Source organism: Nematolebias whitei, chromosome 10 (genome assembly GCF_014905685.2).
Source record: "Nematolebias whitei isolate Nwh7 chromosome 10, NemWhi1, whole genome shotgun sequence".
NCBI classification, from domain to species: domain Eukaryota; kingdom Metazoa; phylum Chordata; class Actinopteri; order Cyprinodontiformes; family Rivulidae; genus Nematolebias; species Nematolebias whitei.
In genome coordinates, this window is record NC_056507.1 from 13,911,515 (window position 1) to 13,936,255 (window position 24,741).

At 38.3% G+C, this 24,741-nt stretch overlaps 2 protein-coding genes across 2 annotated transcripts; one reads left to right on the forward strand and one right to left on the reverse strand.

Annotated features, from left to right (window-relative positions):
- Window positions 1-2,345: 2,345 nt before the first annotated feature.
- vps4a (vacuolar protein sorting 4 homolog A) lies at window positions 2,346-10,693 on the forward strand. The gene is made up of 11 exons (XM_037683381.1): window positions 2,346-2,548; window positions 3,761-3,872; window positions 3,960-4,104; window positions 4,197-4,258; window positions 4,444-4,563; window positions 4,760-4,916; window positions 5,050-5,198; window positions 5,504-5,585; window positions 6,772-6,991; window positions 7,096-7,236; window positions 8,814-10,693. Exons 1-11 carry the CDS (start codon window positions 2,528-2,530, stop codon window positions 8,913-8,915), a joined length of 1,311 nt encoding a protein of 436 aa, XP_037539309.1. The 5' UTR covers window positions 2,346-2,527; the 3' UTR covers window positions 8,916-10,693.
- Window positions 10,694-12,069: 1,376 nt separating this feature from the next.
- Window positions 12,070-20,891, reverse strand: cdk10 (cyclin-dependent kinase 10). Its single transcript, XM_037683382.1, has 14 exons — window positions 20,739-20,891; window positions 20,000-20,296; window positions 19,210-19,282; window positions 19,062-19,133; window positions 18,589-18,691; window positions 18,068-18,149; window positions 17,614-17,681; window positions 17,001-17,053; window positions 14,737-14,806; window positions 14,284-14,343; window positions 14,062-14,185; window positions 12,863-13,002; window positions 12,737-12,789; window positions 12,070-12,650 (listed from the first exon to the last, which is right to left on the reverse strand). Exons 2-14 carry the CDS (start codon window positions 20,087-20,089, stop codon window positions 12,556-12,558), a joined length of 1,083 nt encoding a protein of 360 aa, XP_037539310.1. The 5' UTR covers window positions 20,090-20,296; window positions 20,739-20,891; the 3' UTR covers window positions 12,070-12,555.
- Window positions 20,892-24,741: the final 3,850 nt, after the last annotated feature.

Consider the following 24,741-nt stretch of genomic DNA (forward strand, 5'->3'; position numbering starts at 1 on the left):
CAACTGTGCCTTGTTTCATGGAGTGAAAACCACTCCGTAATGTTTTCTATTTTATTCCATATAATAGGAGGCTTTAAGCTTCGAACATACACATGCAATAGTATTACTCAAACCATGTTACTGTGTTTTTTAAGTGTATATCTCCTGACAGCATGACTTCCTGACATTGAAATGTAATGATTCTTTGTTTCCTCTTATCTTTACATTTCCACGTTTTCCATCTAAGTGTGTCTTTCCACTTCACTTCAGTTTTTACTTTTATTTTGTCCACCCTAACGACAACAACTGTGTTGCGTGTCAGGAAGGTTTGTCCAGCATGCCATAGGCTGAAAACCCAGGGGTGGGTGTTGTCAGACCACACCCAGTTCTGGAAAAACAGAGATTGTTCCATCCAAAAAAAAACATTTCAGGAAACTATACTTTTAATGAGCATTATATAAAACACAAAGCATATCTACCATTTTACAAACAAAACAGCGCTTTTATGCCTTTAAAAATGTATTTTGCCCCCCCCAACCCCACCCCACCTTCACTGAAGGCATTAGAAATGTGCAGAAAGTTGCTCAGATGGGGGAGTTAGCATGAATAAAGAATGCCCAGTAAGCACTCACATGTGACAGCTTCTCGTTACTGTAGTGGTGAGTCACTTCCCCGTCTCGGGAGTTTGGTTCCCAGACAGGACCATTCATATTATTGTCATTATTAGTAGTATTATTAATCTATGCCCACCCCCATCCCCAAGGATTGCTCTTAAATAATGTCCCCCCAATAATGAAATGGAATTTTTGCCCCAGCATTACATGACAGAGCCTCAAATGTATTTTAGTAATAGCTTCATATTCAACCCTCCTGTGCCCTTGGGTTAAAATGATCCATGGCTTCAGTTTAAAATTGAAACCTCGTGAGTCGTTAACCCAAGGGCAGCAGGAGGGTTAAGTTGATTCTCATAAGTTACATTTTCTCTGATCTTTTGGGCCTCAGACAATATACAAAATATACAATTGTGTCCGCTGACTTTACACCATAAGAAAACAAACAAAATCTGTTCTGTACTTGGATAAGATCATTCCTTTCTCAGTTACTTTTTTCTGTTGTAAAGTTGATGTCTTACTAATTATTTAAACTTTTAAATGAAAGTGAAAGCACAGCATTGTATAGTTCCTATTTCCTGTTTCCTTTTCAAGCTGGTTAATTTTATTAAAGCAGAAGTAGACTTCACATCACATGTATGTGGTGTTTCAGATAGTCAGCTCAGTATAAATTTAGTTCCGATTACATTTGAGGCTTTTTGAGAAGCTTGTGATTTTATGTTGGTCATGTTGCCGTCACCTGATCAGATTCTGTTAACCTGGTTAACCTCAAGCTTCAGGCCGTCCCATTTCAATTTCAGAGCACTAACCCCTTTAAACCTGTGAATGTACACTTGTCATGAAGACCTTCACTCTTCTGCAATCATGGCTCTGTTGTCTATGCAAATTAATGCATCAAAGAACTTGTTGTTTTAACCAAAGGTATTATTTGTGGCAGCTTGCGTCCTACACAATCACAAAACTAAAATCCACAAGAGGATAAAGCGCTGCTGCAACAACTTGTCAAATGCAAAGTATTTTAGATTCCTTACGAGATGCAGTATACAATGTGTAATAGTTATGTAGTTATCTAAAATGTAAATACCTACCAATAAAACTCTTGATTACATTAAGCTTTGTGGTGTCTTTTTATATATTTTTTTTTTTAATGGCACGTTTTTAATAATGTACCTTACAGCATCAAATCGGTTTTACTTTTTCAGTACATCTTATTTAAGACACATTAGTCTGTGTATGCATTATTTAAAAATGTAAACCTTTTGACATATCAGTTTAAATGTTTCATTAAATATACACATTTAGGTCAGTTTTAAACTGAATGTTTGCCTCACAGATAGTTATGATCATAACTATGCTGGTGTAGATTCTCAGTCTTCCAGAACCCTTAACACCCCCCCCCCCCCGTAAAAAGTAAGTAAGTAAATAAAATTAAAAACGACAAAACTGGACTTCTAATGTGTATTTTTCAACTACAAAATGGAATTTCAGTAAATCATGCTTTAAAGTTTATGTTGCAGTAACAGATTTTGCCGCTAGGTGGCAGTAGCTACATTCGGCTTGACATTGGATCCGTTCAATCGGATAATACGGTGCATATTTTTATTTTAAAATTAAGAGCATAAACGTTTTATATTTTACATAAAATAAAACAAAAATTGCAAGAAGCTCAGCTGTGATTTATCTGAGACTTCTGTCAGATATGCTTTTGTTTAGTCAGACTTTTTCTACAGCGCTTTGAAAGTTTTAACCGGAAGTACTCATTTGATGGAAGCGGCTGCAGCGTCGTTGCTAGCGCTTTAGCCACTGTTTTCTATTGTCATGTTCCGAATAACCCGTTAACTTAAAAAATAGAGCTGTTAATTATTTGTTTTCCTGTATCCACTTTTGGGGAGGGTCAGAAAATATAACTTGGGCGGAGAGCCGAAAAGTGAGATGAAATGACAACGTCAACATTACAGGTAGGTGTGCTAACGTTAGCTGGCTAACATAACTAGCACCAGCTTGTTTTTGTTCGGTTTTAGAGGTAACCTTTGAGTTTGAGCTAAGTTGATGTGTTTATATCTTGGAGGTGACTCTAAAGTCCCCATAGTTGTATTAGCTTTATGAAAGTTAGCCTTAATTACCGAATGAGAGATTTGAAGTTGTGCCTCTGATTTAGAATCAAAATAAGATGTTGACATCCATTTAGTAGCGTGCTTGTTTATTTTGTTAGCTGAGCTAGCATTTGGGCATTTTTGTCTTCAGTATCCATTTAAAGTCTAAAAACAAAACGTATCTGGCGAAAAATCAACAATTTGTTATACTTTATTTTAGGACTTCTGGATTTTGACAGGTCGCATATTCCGTTAGTTGCACATTTTAAAATCTCATTTGAGGTAAAAACGGGTAAATCCGCAAACGGCTTTAAAATTGGTAAAACTAGATTAAAACATTTTGAGCAAAGGAGTAAGTTGGTCACTCAGTGATACGCTTGTGTCATTTTCAGTGAAAGAAAACAAATATTTAAACGTTTTATGAATCGGTAGTGAAGTTTTTATGTATTCTAGGAAACAGAAAATATTTTATAACATCAACTGGTTGCGTTTTGATGAAAAAAAAAATATTGAAGCAGAGGCTAACCTAGGCAGCTAATGTTAGCATGCTAGTTAGCATGCCCTGCAGTCGCTCCACTTGAGACCGATAACATCAAAATGTGGGTGGGAAAGGTGAAACACCCACACCTGCCTCCACCCTCATTTGCCCCACTCTGGGCCCTTGAGCAAGGCCCTTAACACCCACCATCTGCTCCCAAGCAGGTCTCTCTTGAAAATGAGTCCTCAGTGAGACTGCCTGCATAAATAAAGGTTAAATAAAAATAAAATTAACAAAACTTGTTTATCATCTTTCCTTGTACAACTGGATTTTTCTACTAGTGATACTGATGAGCTGTAGGTTATCAATGTGTAAGGCTAAATCTTTGTTGCAAGATGATAATCCAGTAGATATCTTACCCTTAACGTGGCTGGACTCTGCTCAAATAACAGGATGATTCTTTATAGCATTAAAAGGTTTTAATCAAGACAGGGCCCAATATGTGTTGCAAAACTGAATATAAAGATACAATTCTAAGTCCTTCTTTGTTATTTATTTCCACCCAACGCCTGTTTTTCATATTTGTGAATCTCCTACAGAAAGCCATTGATCTTGTCACCAAAGCCACAGAGGAGGACAAGGCGAAGAATTATGAAGAGGCCTTGCGCCTGTACCAGCATGCTGTGGAGTATTTCCTACATGCCATCAAATGTAAGTGTTGGACTGTAGCACCTAACTGTGACTAAGGTGGAGTTGAGTGATTCTCTGTGCTGGTGGTGACTGAATCTTGGTTTCCAGATGAGGCCCACAGCGACAAGGCGAAGGAGAGTATACGAGCCAAATGCATGCAGTACTTGGACAGAGCGGAGAAACTTAAGGACTACTTGAAGAATAAAGACAAACAAGGCAAAAAGCCCGTCAAGGAGGCACAGAGCAATGATAAGTATGGCATCACTCCACAGCAAACACATTCATTGTTAAATTGGAAGCCAGCCATATTGTGTTTTCATGTTTTCTATGTATTTTTTGTTTAAGGAGTGACAGTGACAGTGAGGGCGAAAATCCAGAAAAGAAAAAACTGCAGGAACAACTCATGGGTAGGTTCCTTGTATGAAAGAAAAGGAAAGAGAAGGCACGCTGGAAGACTGAAAGAAGGATGCAAAAGTTTATCTTTTGAATCAAAATATCAAAGTAGTTTCAACATAAAAGCCACTCATTTTCAGTTGTTCGGAGCAGATAAGGTGTAATACGTTTTTATCTTCATTGTATTGTGCGTTTCTAGGTGCTATTGTGATGGAGAAGCCTAATGTTAGGTGGAACGATGTGGCTGGGCTGGAGGGAGCGAAGGAGGCTTTAAAGGAAGCGGTCATCCTCCCCATCAAATTCCCTCATCTATTCACCGGTACTGTTCAAATCTTTGCTCTTTAATTCTGTTTACATCTTTTATCATACAAACTGTGTTTATATACTGTTTTCTGTCGAGATCCAGTGGAGTTTAAAGCTATTTTCAAGTACAAATGTAGATCAGAATTACTTTGTCGACGCTAAAAAAACTCCTGTGTTTGACTGCCCTTATTTGAGCATTTCTTTATCTTCAGGAAAGCGGACTCCCTGGAGAGGAATCCTGCTGTTTGGTCCTCCAGGAACTGGAAAGTCATACCTGGCCAAGGCTGTGGCCACTGAGGCCAACAACTCCACCTTTTTCTCTGTGTCCTCCTCAGATCTCATGTCCAAGTGGCTGGGAGAGAGTGAGAAGTAAGTTTGTACCTGTTCGACACAGTGTTCATGAGAACGTTCAATAGAAAACATAAATGCAGTTTTAACAAGTTCAGACATGACTAGAGGTTTGTAATTTTAATACTGATTTTCTCTGTTTTTTGTCTTCCAGGCTGGTGAAAAACCTCTTCGATCTGTCTCGCCAGCACAAGCCCTCGATCATCTTCATCGACGAGGTGGATTCGCTGTGCGGCTCCAGGAATGAGAACGAGAGCGAGGCGGCCCGCCGCATTAAGACAGAGTTTCTGGTCCAAATGCAAGGTGAGGCGAACAAAAACAACACACCGAGTGCTGTCCAAGTTATGTTTAAATTGTGTAAATATGTTTCATTTTTACATTTAAAACATGTACCTTTTATAAGTCAAAGTTACAAAGCCATAACGTTTTTAAACCTGAAAAACAGAGAATGTTATTAATGTAAATATTAAATGTTATAAATCATATTACTTGAGTAAAATGAGTATAAACGGGATGACTTTTTTTTTTTTACAATCTGAAAAAAAAAAAAGTCGTATATATGATGACTGAAGCGTTGTTTTTTAAATTATTTATCTTTTCTCTTCAAGGTGTGGGCAACAACAATGATGGTGTTTTAGTGCTTGGAGCCACCAACATCCCCTGGGTGCTTGATGCCGCCATTCGCAGAAGGTCAGACTTTACCTCCAAAGTTAAATGTGTTTTTGTCCTTTTGCTTTGATCTCTGTATGGTGTTTTCTAACCCAGCCTTAAAGATGTGATGTAATCAGCCTTTTTTTTGTTAGTTTTGTGGCGGTATCATGCAACCTTATGGAGTCAGTCAATCAATCAACTTTTATTTATAGAGCCCTTTATGACTGACAAAAGGTGCACAAAATGCTTCACAGTATAAAAGTTAATAACAAACAATACAAAAGTGCCAAGAGTGCCGCAGCCCGCCTGAATAAAAAAAAGTTTTAAGATTATGATAGATTTAAAAAGGCCCAGATCAGTTGTAGAGCACAAGTTGGTAGTTGCGTTTTCATCAACACACACGTGTGACGATGTAAACGCAGAACAGATAGCAGTGAACATTTAAACATGACGGTCTAACAATGTCCAATTTATTTTTGTGACCAGTTTGTGCTGCTGGCCAACATCGGTGCACATGTAGCCTTTATTTGACACTGAATTCACTTGTTTTTATGAGGTTTGTGTGAATATGGGACAGATCAGAATGGAAATGGATTGTTATAATTTTTGTCTCTATCAAATCTAAACCAAAACATAAAAACAACTTTAAGAGCCTGTGGTACAAGCTAAATATCATTACAGGAGGAGTGACTCATTTACTGGTGCGCATTGTTGGAATGACAATTATTTTTTTTTTTTTTTTTTTTGGGGGGGGGGGGGGGGGTGTAAAATTCAAAAGTTTAAGTAAAATCAGGAGGAAAAAAAAACCTTCACGGGGTATATGAGTGATTTCAATCAAACTAATGGTCCAAGTTGCATATATGGTCACCACAGGGTCCTAATTACAAGGAAAAGTCTTAAGATTTTTAAAAACCAGTCACGTCTTCATGCTGAAACCAAATGTTGGCAGCATGATGGATCAGTGGTTAGCACTGTTACCTCACAGCAAGAAGGTCCTTGGTTCAATCCCCGGTTGGACCTGAGGTCTTTCTGTGTGGAGTTTGCATGCTCTTCTCGTGCTTGCGTGTGTTTACCCCGGTTTCCTCCCACAGACCAAAAACATGCATGTTAGTCTTCCTTCAGGCCCAGGCCTCCCTTGCAAAAGAGATCTGATCACAATGGGATTTGCCTGATAAAGGTTAATAATAAATGTAAATAAAATTAGATTTGTTCTCCACTGGGTCAGATTTGAGAAACGGATTTACATCCCTCTGCCGGAGGAGCCGGCCCGGGCTCAGATGTTTCGACTTCATCTGGGCAACACGCCTCACAGCCTGAGCGACGCCGACCTGCGGGAGCTCGCTCGCAAAACAGACGGCTACTCAGGTGCTGACATCAGCATTATCGTCCGAGACGCTCTCATGCAGCCAGTTAGGAAGGTCCAGTCAGCTACTCACTTTAAAAAGGTGAGGGAAAACAAAACCGCTTATGCAGCTATAAACATTTTTCTCTTTCAAGTTCAAATTCTCCTCGTGGCTTTCTGTGCTTAAAAAGGAGCATTTTCCTGCAGGTTTGCGGTCCATCCAGAAGCAACAACCAGCTGATGGTGGATGACCTCCTGACTCCCTGTTCCCCTGGCGACCCCGCAGCCATCGAGATGACCTGGATGGATGTGCCAAGTGATAAGCTGCTGGAGCCCATAGTTTGCATGGTGAGATGCAGAAAAAGTAAATATTTATCATTTTCTTTTCTTTTCTTTCTTTTTTTTAGCAAGTTTGTACTTATAAGAGCTGCAAGGTAAAACTAATCTTCTAAAAGAAAAACAGCGACAGCTGCTGTGTACAAATACTGAGTTTTACTAAGAACAGATCAGAGGTTTCATGCTCCAGTTTAATGTAAAATCTTCAACAAGAAAACTGAACAGGAGTTCCCCTTTTCAACACGAGCTGAGTTTCAGAGTGATCAAGTCAGATCTCATCAGGTTGTGACTGTCGCTGAGTAGTTTGTGAGAGACTCCAAAACGTTGGAGGGGATCCTTAATTTTCTCATGCGAGTCACAGAGGCGTGTGTTTCTTGTGCGATCTTGTGCTTGTATTTTGAACATGTTCGAAAACTAGTGCAACAGAAGCCTTTTCCGCAGGCGTCTACAACTCGTCTCAGGAGCACTTGAAGTGTTTTGACTCCTGAACGAGAGCTCCCCTCTGACAGAAAGCACCTGAGGCTACAGCTTTGAATGTCCAGGTCTTAAAAAAACACACTGATGATAAATTATAACCTTTGAAAAACAGGTCCAGATCTGCCTTTCTTCATTTCAGAAGTGCACTTCAGTAGAATAAATCATAACTCTTAGGTCATTTGTTTCATTGTGTGGGCAGAATGTTTTTCAAGCCGGACACCTAAAATGAGCTGTGATTTGTGGGGGCAGCTTGGCCCAGTAGTGTACCAAAGTATCCTTGGGCAAGACCGTATCCCAACCAGGACAGCATGAGTGAGAATTTAAATAAAAAGTGTTGTACATAGTGCGTAAAAATATATAAATGGAAGGCGCGGCATTAGTGCGTGTATGGTGAAACTTTGTGAAGAGCTTTGAAGAACCTGGAGAAGTTTAAAGATTTGCTATAATGTAGCAATATGTAATATTTAATATAAGCAATACTTGTATATTATATAAGTTGTGAACCATTTACCATTTTGAAAAACTCCCCACACAGGACATGGCTGCACGACTCACTCAGTAACTGTTGAAAACAGACGTCAACTGAAACATTGCCCATTTTCTCATAATTTTGAGTCACAAACTATCCTCCAACAATGACAACACAGTCAGATGCTATAGTACCACAACTGGTGATGCTAGACTTCAATTTGAATACAGGGGACTGATAAAGGAACTTCGTTTATGGTATTAAAGTAAACGACTCATTCAAGTGTTGGGATGTCAAAGGCTAGCTAAAAGTAGCAGGACAACATGAAACAAGTAAAAGAAGACAAAAATAGAGCCAGTAAGCAGGTTTTTAAAGATGATGTTTGAAGGAATTTGAGATCTCAATGCATTTTTTTGGAGAGGTAAAATGTTGTAAATAAAGTTTTATTATATGTGTAAAAGCTACAAAAATCGCTGCACCCATCTCCTGAAGGAGCTGAACGATTCGATACACGAATGGCTAATGTGAGTGTTGAATCAGCAGAATTTAAAGCCTGGAGATGCGTCACGGAGGAAACTGAAATGTTGGATGTAAAAGTTTTAATTTTAATAAATGATTTGGATCTGTCCCCCCCCCTCTGCAGTCGGACATGCTGCGCTCTCTGTCCACCACCCGTCCAACAGTCAACACAGAAGACCTGCTGAAGGTCAAGAAGTTCACAGAGGACTTTGGGATGGAGGGCTGAGACACCGACTCCCACCTTGTGTGTCGTCCACCTTAAGGCTCCAATAACGACACCCCCGCCTCCTCACCCGATTCATCGCTGTGTAGGCTCTCATCTCTCAGCTGGACTCTCCTTCCTCTCATGGATGTGAAAAATAAACGTCTTCAGTTTCGGACTTCTACCCGCTCGATCACGAGGGATGCTTACTGAAAGCCTGTTTAGAAAATCTGCGTGACTTTTATAGTTGGACAGTAGATCTCATGTCTTTCACCGCCCGCAGAATCTTCATATATGACCTCTGCTGCGTTTTACGTGAGGAAATACTTTAAAGTTCTCCCCCCCCCCCCCCCCCATTACGTTTGACTGAAGGATCCTACATGTTGTTGCACACTTTGCTTCGATCCCTCCGAAGGACCGAGACGTTTGATGAAGAGACGGAAGTCAGTTCCCCGCCAGGCACACAGGTGTGCGAATGCATCCAAGTGTTTTTATTCAACTTGTGTGTCTTATTGTTCATGTTTAATGGTAAAAGCCTGATATTTTGTTATTTAATGTTGAGGTAAATTAAGTATGTCTGGATCGGGCCTGAACCTCCGAACAACAAGATTGTTAGAAACATTCTTGACCGAAGTATTTTCAATGTAAGAGTTGTGCCTGACCGAGGAATAAATAACCCAGTCTAAAGAAATTTCAAATATTTAGAGCTCAGATTTCAGTAATAAATAAAGAACAAGGCAACACTTTGATACTATTAGAAGTTGGATTTTTTTTGTCACAAGAAACTATCACCAGCTTTTTTGTAATAATAAAAGTTAAATATTTTTAAGGAAAATAATACAAAATAATTCACAGTGGAACAAAACGGTTTTAATTCACACCACTGCCTTTTCATCAAGCATTTAAATGTTTTTCAGGTGGTTTGGCACAATATGCCAGTTTTCTCATCTAGTAGTTTGTTTTACAGAAATCAGATCGGAAAAACAATTTGTAAGTTTTTAATTTTGTCCGGAAACTTTAAAACGTCCAGTTTATTATGTTTGAGTGTGAAAGAAACGCCTAAACTGGAGGTGAAACTTCGATCGTTCCTTTTGATTGACAAACTCTAGGAACTGTTCAGCGGCTGTTTTGGCTTCCAGGTACGAGACAAGATGTCCACGTTTATGAGTAAAGTCGATTTGTGGATGAAAGCGCCACAAAAACCAACTTATCTGTTGCTATTTGTAAAACCACAAAGTAAATCATTTGGCTAATCAAAAGTTGAAAAGGAAAAAATCTTGTTGCTTTTTTTTTTTTTTTTTTAAAGCTCTTTGCTCCATTTTCTCAAATGTTGAATGAAAATAGATGTTTATTATTTATAACTCAATCAGGCACATCTCTTTCTCTTTGCACCTTGACTCCAGTGTTTTATTTATAACTTTTAGTCACATTTTACGTGCAACCAGTCGAGCTTGACACTTGAACTTTGACCTTTCCTGTTGAAGGAGGCCTGATTTTTTGTTTTTGGGAGACAAGTCTTCACTCGGACGTCCCCTCAGACGCTACAGTTTAGTTTTATTCCTGATCAGCTGATTGTAAGCAGATGTTAACTGTTCTGACTCCCTGACATCTGGACCACAGGCTGAACCAGCGATCAGACTCGTGGTGACTTCGTGCTGCAGTAGTACAGATGTGCGTTTGTGGAGGTGCTGTTGGTTCAGCTGGAGATTAGTTCATGTCCGTGTTGGATCCAACCTGCTGCTGGTCATGTAACTATCACTACTAATTTAACCTGACGTAATAAAAACTCACATTTCAAATGAAACCAGTGGGGGTTTAATGTTTGAGGCTTTTTTCTTATCCTGATGCTGTGAGTTTGAACACAGTTTGTCAGAAACATCTGGCGTAAAGTGTTCGCTCGCTGTGGCGACTCCTGCAGAAGGAAGCACCTGAAAACAAAACCAGACCAAGACCCTTAATGCAAGTTGATTTGAAAATTAAAGTTAAAACATTTTGGAACAAGACTGACAATTGCAGTTTGTAAGATCTTTTAGTGCCTGAAGATTTGTTTGCAAAGACTGAGCTTTATTTACGCATCAGAAACATTTTCTTTAAGACAAATCGTTCAAATAATGGAAAAGTAAACAGGTTTTGCTTAATATTTTTGGTGTGTACTTTATTTTTCTTGCATTTTAATCAGTTAAAAGGGGAGATTAAAACCTAAAAGGTTGTTATTTATAGAATGATAAGTTTGTTGTGAAACTGGAAGCACTTTGTGATTCCGTCACTAGAATCAGCTCAATTTCAAAGTATAAGTCAAATCAATTTAAGTTTGAGTGGAGCTGTAGCTACAATTCTGCTAATTGTCATACTGTGCTCAAAAACGAGTTATTTGATCTTTTAGTCTAAACATAAACTTATTATTGTGTGTTAAAACATTTCCTAAACGCCAGATGCTTGTGTTCAAATGAAATAATAAAACGAGAACAAAACTAATTAAACCTTTTTGACACAACAAATATAGCAACAGATTAAAACCTTCACAGTATTTATGTTGTGATTGTTTTAGCATCAAGCTAAAGTTATAACATAAAAACAGATGAAATGCGTTTAAAAAGATTTCCAAGTGTTTTTGTTCTTTTTGCCTTCAGTTCAAACATGGTAGTTTTAGAAGCTCTAGAAGAATTTAAAATCTTTTAATTAGGGGTAAACGACTGGTTTTCTATTTGTTTTACATCTACTTGTCTAATTTAACTTTTTTAATGTTTATAAAAAATAATAACCCCACTCATGGAAGTCTTTAATCAGTTCAGCTTTTAGCCACGAGGACTCTGAGCACTAAAAACTGAGATTTGATCGTATGCCGAGCTGAGGATCAAATCTGACAGGTCAGATTTTAATCTAATACTGATTATTGAAGGCAGATAATCTAAACTAATAAAACGTGGATCCAGGGCAGCTGTGGGCAGATCCATGGAAGAGATCGCAACATTCCTGTTCTCAGAGAAACGAACCAAAATGTGTAACATCCCAAAACGACCTCAGCAGCAAAACCAAAAAACTCAATTTAACAAAAAGACTTTAAGAGTTATAATAATTAAATTCAGATGAATATCAACACCGTGGGCTAACGTAATATATCAATAAGTTTGGATGCTAAAGAAAATGTAAAAAAAAAAAATAATCCAAGTTTGTTCGGTCTTTATTTTGATTTCCAGCAGAGAAATCTGATCCTTCTTCCTTTCTCAAAACAAGATCAGAGAAAAATTATCTTTTTGAAGGAAAGTTGTAAAATCTTCACCTCTTCTGGTCATAATTCCCACTGCACCATCTCTCCAGTGTCTGTCAGCTTTAAATAACTAAAAACTTCAGTTCATAAGAACAGTAAAACATTTCTATATCTTTAATAAATGAGGTTTGATTTTCTAAAAATTATGTTTGTTTTTAATAATATGGAATGGTTTGATATGCACAATCAGATCTGTAGGATTTATAATTAAAATGTTTTTAAATGATACGTTACTTCTGTGTAAAAAGTCCAACATGTTGCTTCGGTTTTTGACTCCAGCTGCACAGATGTTGACTCTCATCTGACGGTTTTGGTTTTGCTCCCAAAAGTTCTGCTCCGAAACCTGAGGAGCAGGAGCTGTCGCCTCCAGAGGGCTGTCTGTGTCGCTCCCCGTCGTCAGACTTTGCTCCTCTTGGAGTGGCTCTCGGCCGGAGGAGCGGCTCGCTTGTTTCGATGGTGGGGGAACGTCGGCATCAGCTCCGGTTCGCACGCTGGAAGGAGCAGAACTGTTTAGATTTAACGACGCGCCAGGAAAGCAGAGATCGGTCTTAAATGTGTCTTCAAACTTTAAACTCACGCAGAGGTTTTTCTTTGAAGTACGAGCTCTCCAAACAATCCTTGGCAGTCGCTCTGGTTCAGGAACGCAGATAAACGTCAAGAAGACTCTAAAACAAATGAGACTAGTCAAATGAGACGGGGCTACCTGCGCTGTGGGTTGTACATGAAGAGCAGGTTGAGCAGTCTGTGCCCTGCATCAGACAGCCAGATGAACTTAGTCTTCAGGTTGTTGTACGGCTGCTTCCTCAGGCTGTACTGACCGATGAGGGGGAGCTGAGAGAAACCCTGCAGCGCACACAAACAACAGCTTCTCAGGTTCAACGAAAAACAAAAGAGCACCGTCATTGGGTTCTTGTTGTACAGCGCAAAAGAAAATGTGTGAGAGCAGATTAATTTGGAATAAATAGAAAGATTTGTGGGGATCCCACTGTGAATCCTGGGACTGCAAGAGGGGATGAGGTCTGGAGATGATTTAGAGAAATAAAATTAAATTGAAATACTGTGTTTTCCTCAGAATAGTAACAAGATTAGAACAGAAGTAATAGCCGTTTATTTTGTTTGTGCTGACTGTTTAATCTGGTTTTCAGTGAAAGTTTGGGGGTCAAATCCCCTCCAGAGGTACTTGGTTGAAACTGAAAAGTTTGAAACCCCGAGTCTAATTTTGGTTTATTATGAAAAATCCACACTACCGCTGAGAATCACAGGATACCTCAACATATATTATGGGGCAGCTGTGGCTGAGTGGTTAAGAGCGGTCGTTCTCCAACGCAAGATTTGGGGGTTTGATTCCACCACCAGTCACATGCCACAGTGTCCCTGGGCAAGACACTGAACCTCTCATGACCCTGATGCGTGTCCCATCGTATGAATGTGATCAAGCACTGATTAATCTTTATATAGCTCTAGAAGAGTGCTGTGTGAACGGGTAAATGAGGGCACAGATTGTGTTGTAAAGAGCTTTGAGTATCTTGATCAGATAGAAAGATATAAGAACAGTCCATTTACCATATATTATACAACACACAGTACTGATAATATCAGAACACATCAATTCTGCATTAACTGCTCAATTTCTTAATCCTACATTGGTAAATCACATCATCCAACAGTAAAACAGCTGGAGCATCTCCAGATCTTGCAGCAGTAACTTTCTCTTTAATGTTTAACATGAAATCAGCAACACGAAGCAGGAAAATCTGTTGAGTTCCTCATTTTACAATAAACGCCCATAAACTTTAAACGTCTGCTCCCGTCAGAAGATGGGATTTGTAACTTCACGTTATCTGTATCCCTTCGTTTGTCTCAATGAGGTTTAGCTTTAAAGACCAACAGCTGGAGTCTCACCGGCCAGATGTTCTCGCTGGGCGTTCCCAGCAGCTGCACGATCAGGTCCACCTGCTGGATCTCAGAGGTTCCAGGAAGCAGAGGTTTATGGGCCAGCAGCTCGGCCAGGATGCAGCCGACAGCCCTGCGACAGAAACCAGCCCATCCTGCGTCACTCACTGTTCCAGATGTGCGTCAGCCTCCGAACCACATCCAGTAAACTGTAAATGTGCGACTCCTCACCACATGTCCAGAGCTGTCGTTTGAGTCTTCGTCCCCAGGAGGAGCTCTGGAGCTCGGTACCTGCACGAAGGAGGGACAGAGCCAACAAAGACAGTGAGGGTGGATTACAGCAGGAGATTAAGTTTCCACTGAGGCAGCACAAGCACAGCGAAGCGAGCTGAAAGTGCACGAAGCAAATACAGAAACAGCTGAAGTCGAGCTGAAACATCATTTTTCTTTGATTACAGATGGACCTAAAACAAACGAGTAACAAAACACAGAAAGTGTAAATCAAACTGATCCTTAATAAAACACGTTCTTTATCTTGACATGATGAGATTATTTATTATTAAACGGAGAGAACTGAGGATTGTTACTGTTGCGTTTGACCAAATTAATCTGTATCCAGTCTCGTCTAAAACACGTCAGCTGCTCTGCACTTCGTGAGGCGTGTGAGTGTGAGGAGACACTCACCACAGTGTGACCACTCGGGGGGTCATGGGGGGCTGAGGGATGCCGTACATCCGGGCCAACCCAAAGTCGGCTGCATGAAGACAAACAAAAACAAACGACTCATCGCAGCGGTACGTGAAAAAGGCCAGCAGCCTGCGTGTCGGACGACTGATTAACTTTTGGTGCTATACCAATTCAAGATGGCCGCCACAGCCAGCTGACCTTAGAAAGCACAATAATTAAAGTTAAACTTAATTAAACTATGTGGTCATAGCTGAATCATTTACAACTTCAGCATTAGCTGTTGGGAGACAAACCTGTTTGTTAGCAAAATATCTCATGAACAAGGGAGTTTAATGAAATTACCAGAAAGTCCTCATCTTCAACTGATCAGTTATTTAGAGTCAAACCATTTCAAAAGGGCCGACACAGTTAATTTACATTAACAAACAAAAGTGTCTTTAGCTTTACAGACACTCAGTAAATATTTTGTGTTTGCTGAGAGCCGTTCTGGATTATAAAATGATCTTAGATTGAAACTCTGGGTGATATGCACTCTTTCAACCAGGGATCCCAGCGTTCCATGAAAAAGATAATTCCCAGAGTTTTCCCTGAACTTTTCCTGAGTAAATCCTGAAATTCCAGAAGATTATTCAGTCAAACGAAACGCGCATTCAGACATGACAGGAAGTAGACTGTAGCTTACAGCAATCATTCCTACCAGTAATGAGTACCAGTAATCTAAAACACCATCAAACCCAATCAGTAAGGATATATGGACTACATAGACTAAAGAAGCAGAACGTGGACTCCAGATACCAGAATACTAACATGAACACGTTAAAATCTCAGAAACTTCATATTTTGGGGGAGTGGTGGCGCAGAGGTTAGAGAGGTGGGCTTGTGATCCGAAGATCGCCGGTTCACGCCCCGGCCCCGACAACATCAAAATTGTGGGTGGGGTAGGTGAAACACCCACACTTCCCCCCACCCTCATTCGCCCCACCCTGGGCCCATGAGCAAGGCCCTTAACCCCCACCATGTGCTCCCTAAAAAAAAAACAAAAAAAAAAACAGGTCTCTCTTGCAAATGAGTTCTCGTGGCTCAATGAGACTAACCTGGATAAATAAAGGCTAAATGAAAATGAAAAAAAATTTTAATCAGTAGATAAGTGTTCAGATTCTCAGTTTTCCCTGTCTGGAAAATGTGAACGTCACTTTCAAGGTTCTCCCTGATTTCCAGAGTCGCTGGGAACCTCTTCAAGGAACATTAGATCTTTAATTTGTCAGTGAATTAAAGACTTTTCTTTTTTTATTGCTGTAAAACATAAACCCAACACAGCAAACAGGAAGCTGAACTATGAAAGTAAACTTTCGTTTTACGTTCGAAGGACAGTTTTCATGGTTTGTAACAATAAAAAAGTTGCTTCTAGCTTCCAGCACTTGCTCAGCAGTCTTCATGCACAAAGTAAACACTATTTTATAAAAACTAATGCCTGTTATTTTCATTTTATCAGTGGTATGAACAGGCTAAAAACATCAGAAGCTGCTCCTGTAGAACCTGATGCAGCCGTTTGAGAAATCAAACTGCCATATTTTCCGGTGTATAAGTTGCTCCAGAGTATAAGTCACGCATCAGTCAAAAAAAGCATCATGAAGAGGGAAAAAACATATAGAAGTCATTCGGCGTATAAGTCGCATTTATTATGAATCACCACTGACTCGTCACATTTACTTAATGGTCAAAACAGCTTCATTTCGCCTGGGCAATGCAGCGCCATCCATCCATCTATCCATCGCGGCCAGAGCCTCTAGCTCTCCAGTGTTCCTCCGCCTGCACCAGCTGAGTGAAGCGAGCGCGCACGAGAGGACTCACTGTTGCAGTTCTTAGAAATTTAAAGCATCAGTCAAAAATTGCATTATGAATGGGGGGGGGGGGGGTATATGTCACTTCGGCGTAGAAGTCGCAGGACTGACAAATCTATGCAAAAAAGAACTGTGACTTGTACGCTGGAAAATACGGTAACTTGTGTCAAAAAGTACTAAATCAGTTACGATTTGAATCAGTCCCACCTTCTGTATAACGAACACGTCAGAGATCGCAGTTTTAAAACTAAAACAGTCACTTTTAAAACTAAAACAGTCACTTTTATAACAAGGAAGTTATTTTAACGCTGATGGAGGTCAGGGTGGTGGCAGGGTTCAGGGCGTGTCAGTGCAGATGTAATGTGATTACAATGAAAGCCGTGATGGCGGCGGGCGGTTGCTTTCGGAGAACAAACTCACCGATCTTCACGCAGCCTTTGTCCGTCATCAGCAGATTAGACACCTTCAGGTCCCTGATAACGAGATTGAGAAGGAGGAGGATGAAGCAGCTGCACATCTTCTGTCCCGTTAAAGTGCGGCGTTTGCAAACTGTTGTTTGTGGGAAACGTTCCAACCCGAAGGCTCATTTCTGAAGCTACGACTACAAACTTCATTCACTCCAACGTTAGTTTGACCTGTGCACAAAGTTCTTCAGCATCTCCTCAGTAACTCAGACACACACATCCATGTTTTCAGATTTGGTTATTTGTTTTATACTGCATGTATTCACGTATACACATATATAAACAGGCATTTAATCAGATGCCAAATCAACATACTGCTGGTTATAAAATAACTTGACGTAAAGCCATAAAAATGAAAAAGAATTGGTAATTTCATTTGTATTTCAATTAAACCAGCTAGCTACTGTCACATCTCAAACCTTGTCTAGTTGTTTTGAGATTTTATGTTCCATAAACAAGTTTTATTTAATAAAAACTGTGAATCTTGTTAAGTTTTAGAACATTTTCTGTAAGTTTAAATGAAACAGTCATTGTAAGTTGGTTATTAGCTGTGAGGATGTGGGACTGACCTGTGGATAATAAAGTTGTGGTGCAGATACTCCAAGCCTCTGAGCAGCTGAAGGACAATACATTTGACCTGGAAATAAATACATAAATAAATACAAAATAATTCAAAGTCTATAATGTAAAAGTGTTGCAAACCACAGACAACCATATATACTTTATATTTAACTTTATCATTTGTTTTATTTATTTAGGGATTTTGAGGAAAGCCAACCAAACTTAGCTTTTTTTCTTTTTTAAATTGCAGTTTTAGCTACCATAAAACATGTATTAAAAATAAAAAGATGCCTTTTTAATAAAAAATTGAAAAAAATTTTAAAACTTTTGTTAAACATAAGTGTGTGGGGTTGGATGTGAGCCTGAAAAAAATAACATGAACTAAAGAACGTATTAAACAGTACGTTTACATGTGTTAAAGCTGCGAGTCAAAAAGATTTCAGGAGATCTGCTCGAGCTTACCTGAGCTTCTGAAAACGGCGTCTGCATGTTTTCAAGCAAACTGGCGAGATCCTGCTCACAGTAACTCATCACCAGAAACAAACTGAACAGGAAACAGAAAAAAAAAAAAAGAGAACTAAAACACGAAACACAGCTCGCATACAGTGGTGGACATCAAGTTTGCTGCAACAAATAAAGAGGTTTTTCACATTTTTCTATTAATATGGAACAAAAATGTTCAGATGTGGTGAACTGCAGGAGTAAATAGGATTATTTACATGTTTAAGAACAAAAAAAAAGTATATTATTTAGAAAAAAGCAGAATATCTTGCAAAAACAAAATCAAAACAAATTGAAATAACTGTGAAGCTGCTCAAGGACTTTGTCGGGAAAATTTAGAGCCACGTGACCTTTGTGATAATCTTGTTAACAACTTTACACACAATTACAGATGTGGACAGTAGTTCATCTAAATGTAAAAACTCCCACTCCATCACAAATCCTGCTAATTTTCTTTGGGTTTCTGAGTGTCTGTGTGATACCTTTCCAAATGGCTGCCAACAACAACCTCTTTCAGCTCCACGATGTTGGGATGTCTCAGCCTCAGCAGCAACGTGATCTCTCTGAGGCTGCTGATGGGGATCCCTGACAGGAAGGGAGAAGATCTGACACGTTAACGCCTCAGCGACACAAAAGGTTTAAAAGCATCCCTCTAGAAGGGTACACAAAACTAATCATACATCTTACATACCGGAGATGGACAAAGATGTTAACCTGTTTTAAAGTCTGGTGAGAGTTTATAAAATTTGTCTTGTTTTTATATATATATATATATATACAAATACAAAACTATTTTAAGAATATTTTATGAGATAAATAGCCAGGAGTGTACAAATGGAAACTTTTTAACCAAATGAACACATTAAAAAGTGTCTGATTTAACATTATTTTGTCTTTGATATTACAAACTTTGACAAAGATCTTTTTGTTTTTAAACTTAAACTGGGAGTCTCACCATCTTTCTCTTTGTCCATTCGGACTTTCTTCAGTGCTACAATTTCATCTGACTTGGTGTCGCGGGCTCTGTCTAAATGAAGAGAAGAACGTGTTTAGTTCTTGGACATCTTTACAATCAAACTGATGCACAACAAAATTACACTTACACACAATGCCGTACGTTCCTTCCCCTATTCGGTTGAGTTTCTCAAACTCTCTGACGCTTCTGCAGCTTCCAAACTGGAAAAACAGGCAAGATTAAAGTTTTGCTTCATTCTTGTCTTAAGGATGATAGGAGTTCAAAAATATATATATATTTTTTTATTATCTGTCTAACATCATAGCATCAAAATGTCCAAAGGAAGATGTATAAAACATTATTGCATATGTATACATTTATGTTTGAGTCAAGTAATCGTCCAACAAAACCTAAACTTTTTTTTTTAATATGTCAGAAATTCTTGCTTTCAGATCCATATTCCTGTTTAATATATTCTGTATTTGATAATTACACATGTTGGAGACCTCAAAAGGAAGAAGCAGGTAAATAATGGATGGATGGTTAGAAAAATATATCTAAATCAGTGACTATAGAAAATGTTTCTGATTTATTTGGGCTGAACATCATGTGAAGTAAATCATTATGACCTCCTCTTTATCTTGAAACATACATTTTTTTAGTATGTTTATTTTATTTTATTAAAAAGCATCAGATTAACTTCACAACAAATGTTACAGCTTTAGCATGCATTTTTATGATTTCCCTTACAGTTTACATTTTGACTATTTTAAACATATGCCGGGTTGTATTGGTTACATAGGTTTTTGTTAATATACAGTTAATTTGTATTTTGAATGCGCTGTATTGTGGCAGATACACGAAATCCTTAAACTACCAAAATTAATAATAGAATTTGGCGAGCATCTCCTGAGCTTTTTTTTTTTTTTTTAACTTACCCTGTCGTTTTGAGGAACTGTGAAAGTTTTATTGTCTTTAATTGATTTCAGCCTTATGGTGTCCGGTTCGTCCTCTCCGACATTGTCCATGTTTTGTATATTTACGGCTAGTTTAATAGTTCACAAGAGAAAATAAACGTTGAAGTGGTCTTCTGTTAGACTTCAGCTAGCCTTCAGCTAGCCGCCATTAATGTTTGTTTTGAAGCCGCCTTGTGGACAACAAATAGCTTTTCCGGAGTTTGACGCCGTTTCCCGCAGTCACGCTTCTGCAGCTAAAGTCCATAATGAATTGAAAACCTGCAATTAAAAAGAATAAAACAAACTGTATGTAATTCTGGTCACGAATTAGAAAATAGCAATAATCAAATTTTAGCTTTATCAGCAACTCCTGCCTTCCTTGAGACTGAAATCTCAACCTGCTTTCTCTGAACTTTAAAGCCTTTACTCTTTAGATCTTGGCACGACTAAACTCTTTAACAGCAAACAGATCAGCTCAGTGTGAAAGTCACAGACAAAAATAAAACTGACTTCATCACTTTGTAAGTAAACTCATCTTTGGCTAGTCTGCAACTCCTAAATTAAAATATCACAGATTTTATATTCTGACAGTAATTTATATTTGCTTCTGTTATTATCTACATGTAAAATACTGGAAGAAAAGTTGAGTGTAAGTCAACAAGCACCTGCTTTTTGCAGTTTTAAGGAATGATCACATCATTAATTAAAACATGCACATTACCTCATAATGCAGCAGGTGCAGTTACTGTCCGGTTATTTTCTTCCCAACTATAAATGGAGCAGAACCAGGCCTCCGCTCCTTTATGGCATCAGCTATGGTGATGTTGGACGGCGAGGCGTAGATGTCCTCTCGTGATGGAGCTGTGACGATGATGACAGGATGACTATCAGAAGAGCTGGATGAATCTGTCTCAGTGCTGGGCTGAGGCGAGAGGGGCATCACTGAAACTGAGAGAGAGTAATAATAAAGAAAATTAAAACAATTCATCCTTCCTGAGGTCTATATGAAGTAGAAAATTAATTGGGGTTAAACATTGGATATTTGAGCGATTAAAATGACATTTTCTCAAATAAAATCACATTTGACCAGAACATGAAAGAAAATAATGGCACCATTTAACATAAAAATACCCAGAGGTTGACAAAATAGGGAAATATAACATGTTTAACTTTGATAAACAACAATCTACAACAGTTGAAAAGTGGCTGAAAGGCATGCTTTTAAGAAAATAGAAATAAATCCAACAGTAACGCAGTAAATGCATCATTCAATTCATCAAGTGTTCAGATTCAAGACTCATTTCGTTGGAGCTAAAATGTCATTTTATGACCAGTTAGCATATTTTTCACGTTTAACTAAATAAATGGAAACAGACTGCAACTTTGTGACAGACTGCTTGTAACAAATAGCCTCAATATCTGATTTAAAATGGGTTCTTTGTAAGTTTTCTGTTGCATATTGACACAAGGCTTCTCGTGGGATTAGGAGCCTCTTGATTCACAGGTCAGAGTTAAGTGACTAAACAAATCTAGAAAATTTCACCAACCATGATGGTTTTAAGACCCCCTCAACCATCAAAATGGTTACTGGTGTTCTGGAGCAGCAGGGTATTTCCATTTAACAACCTAAATAAGAGCTACAATAAGTTTTACACCTGATGGAAATTCAAACCTTGACTCTTAAGTGTCCAAATTCTTCCACAAGCTCACTGGAAACATCATTAAAGCCATAAAACCTCTTTTTAATTTTATAACCCATTAAAATTGTTGTTTTTGCAAATACTTGGCCATAAAAATGCAGAACTTTTTCGTTTAGGTTTGATGATCCAGTTCAGTTGAACTAAAAATTCTCTGACACATTTTTATTTTGATATGTCTTGTTTCAAACTTTTGTTTAAACATATACTTCTGCACATATTCTAAACAATAAACTCTAAGATGAAGACTTTTTTCAAAAGGTTCTTTATTGTCATCCGCATCACATGTGGTACATGAGGTGGAATGAAATTGTGTCCTCAAGGTCCCAGTTACACCCAAAAAAGCTATATATATAAAGTATAAATAAAAATAAGCGTTATACTGTACAATGAGCTAAGATATACACTAACAATAATAATATAAATAAGGTGTATTAAGCAGCAGCCTGAACATGAGTCAGTTGTGAGCAGATGGGTATGAATACAGCAGCTTATGGGTAAGAAATCAGCAGCATGGATAATCAGCAGCACAACGTGTCAAATATCCAGTTAAAGTGGCATTACAGTGGTAAAGCTTCAAGGTGGAAGCTGTTCAGAAGTTTGTGGACCAGGATTGGAAGTATTTGGGCTGTTTTATTAAATAGTCTCGTTGAAATGACCATCATCAGCCTCCTCTTCACCTCCTGCTGCTTGTTAAAAAAAAACATAAACGTCAGCTTTGACCTGAAGGTGATCTAAACTGTACCTGCTGACTTGGACGTACCAGTGTGTGTGTGTGTGTGTGTGTGTGTGTGTGCCCAGTTAAATTGGATTATACTTGTTTCCTAAAGCTGTTCAGGCTGTTGGAGCTATATCTTATGAGGACTTCCTGGAAGAGCAATGATTAAACTGACTGATAATGAATTATAATTAGACTCCTCGGAGGAGTAGCTCTGAGTGTAACTTATCCCACAGCCCTGGAAGAAAAAATAAACAAAGTGTCCTAAATGATCCAATCCTGTGTGTAAATTCACATTTCAACTGTTTCCTGTTGGATGCTATTTATTAAAAAAAAAAAAAAAAGGCTGATTTGTTTTATTTTTAACCTAAGTTTAACTGTTTGGTGCCAATTAAAAAAAATTAACCAGTGTCTTCATTTGTCAGGAGCATTAAGATTTTAAAGATTTGATGTAAAGACTGTGATGTTAGAAATGACAACAAGTTGTATCTCACGAACACTTTAATTAGAGCCTCCTGTCAGTTTCTAGTTGCTGATTAGACATCAGTGGGTTTACCTGAAGCTTCTCTCTGACTCGCTCCAGACCCCATCGAGCTCCGGTCAGCTGTGATGAAGTTCATACATGTCCTCATGCATGATGCTCAGATGTTGGTCGGTTCCATAAAACAGCCCGTTTGACTTCCTGTTCGCATCGTCTGTGTCTGTCTGAGCGAGGGACACTAATCCTCTGCAGCTGCTTACGAACAGATCCTGGATTTAAAGGGCACATCTCGTCCAAGTGTGAGTACAAACAGCCTTACAGGAATGGTAGAAAACCAGGGGTGCAAAAATAAAATAAAAATAATGTGATTAAATGATTTGCCAATTATTTAAACTGCATATCTGAATTAAAATGGTGCAAAACAGCATGTAAAATAAATAATATTTGACTAAAATCTTTATTTAAGGATAGAAAAGTTGTGTAATAAAACATGTCTTCCTTTAAGGCTGAGCGTATAGATGCAAAATAAAAACTTTTTTTTTTTTTTTTACTGTGTGAGTAAATATTTTAACAATTACAGAATAAAATAATAGTAATTTCTTAGCATATTGGGGGCAAATTTTCATAATTTATTCTAAAACAAATAAAAACTGATTTAAACCAACAATGGATGAATGTCTCTTCAAGGCTTTTTAAAAATGACTAAATTAAAAATATAATTCTACGGAAGTCGTTGCTGGAGCTCCGTATCTCTTCTAAAACGGGTCAGTTGTCACAGTTTTAGGAGCTTTCAAACCCAGGAGTGCAAACAGACACTAAGAACCTCAAAATACAACCTAACTTATATTTGAACAAAAATGAAAAGCTGACATGGCAACAATTTTTTTTTTTTACATGAATAAATAACCAGGAGGCATAACAAGGCCAGAGTGATGTGTGGATGGAGACAGAGGGAATAACTGGACTGATCAGGAGATGAGAGACAGCTGAGCTAAATGAAACGGGGAGCAGGACAGAGAAAATGACTGAACAGAAAATACACCGACACGTTATAAACCCAACAACAAACGCAAAAAACTACCATAAATATCATAAAAACAGATGTTGACATCAGTTTGTTGATGCATCCGTGAGTTAAAAGGCTCCACCTGTGACTGTAAATGGGGCTTTAGTGCACGTTTTATATGCAACTTTCACATCTGGAATAATTTATAAAGATTCTGGAGCAACGTGACTCTTTAAATGTGTTTTTCAAGACAAGTTTTGCTTATTTCAGCAAGACAATGGCTGTTTTAAGTTTTCAACACTGAGACTACATCAAGTCTTGATTTATACAGTTTTAATAATAAAAACACATGGATACCATCTCTAAATGTTTCTTTTAAAATTTCAGGTCTTTTGCTTGGTTTCATTGTGCTCCTAAAACATCTGGTCATTCAGACGAGAACTGTATCGGAGTCAAAGTTCTGGTTTGTTACTACATTTTTGTTTAACCTGCAGCTCACAGCGTCTCTTCATGTTTGAAATGTTAGAGAGAAACCCTGCGTCCATTACAAATACATGACTCTGAGGTTTTAATTTATACAATTTTTTAACTTGTTTTACTAGTTCATGTCAAATACTATGGAACGTTCATCCATCCATTCATTTTCTTTACCTACTTCTTCCTTTCCGGGTCGCGGGGTCAGGGTCACTGATGTCCATGTCCAGATATCAGTTCAATTCAGTTTATTTATACAGTGCCAAGTCACAACAGAAGTCATATATATATATATAAGTAATTAACATTATTTATCTGAGGAGCAGACTGCTTTGAATTTAACGCCAT

Bases quoted from the DNA above. Each gene is read 5' to 3' on its own strand.
- cdk10 (XM_037683382.1), bottom strand. From the start codon at position 20,089: ATGGACAATGTCGGAGAGGACGAACCGGACACCATAAGGCTGAAATCA. The intron at 17,682-18,067 runs GTAAGCTCGAGC...ATTTATTTCCAG, and splicing joins CGCCGTTTTCAGAAGCTCAG to GTCAAATGTATTGTCCTTCA. The intron at 17,054-17,613 runs GTCAGTCCCACA...TCTCGTTATCAG, and splicing joins CACAACTTTATTATCCACAG to GGACCTGAAGGTGTCTAATC.
- vps4a (XM_037683381.1), top strand. From the start codon at position 2,528: ATGACAACGTCAACATTACAG. The intron at 3,873-3,959 runs GTAAGTGTTGGA...CTTGGTTTCCAG, and splicing joins TTTCCTACATGCCATCAAAT to ATGAGGCCCACAGCGACAAG. The intron at 4,105-4,196 runs GTATGGCATCAC...TTTTTGTTTAAG, and splicing joins GAGGCACAGAGCAATGATAA to GAGTGACAGTGACAGTGAGG.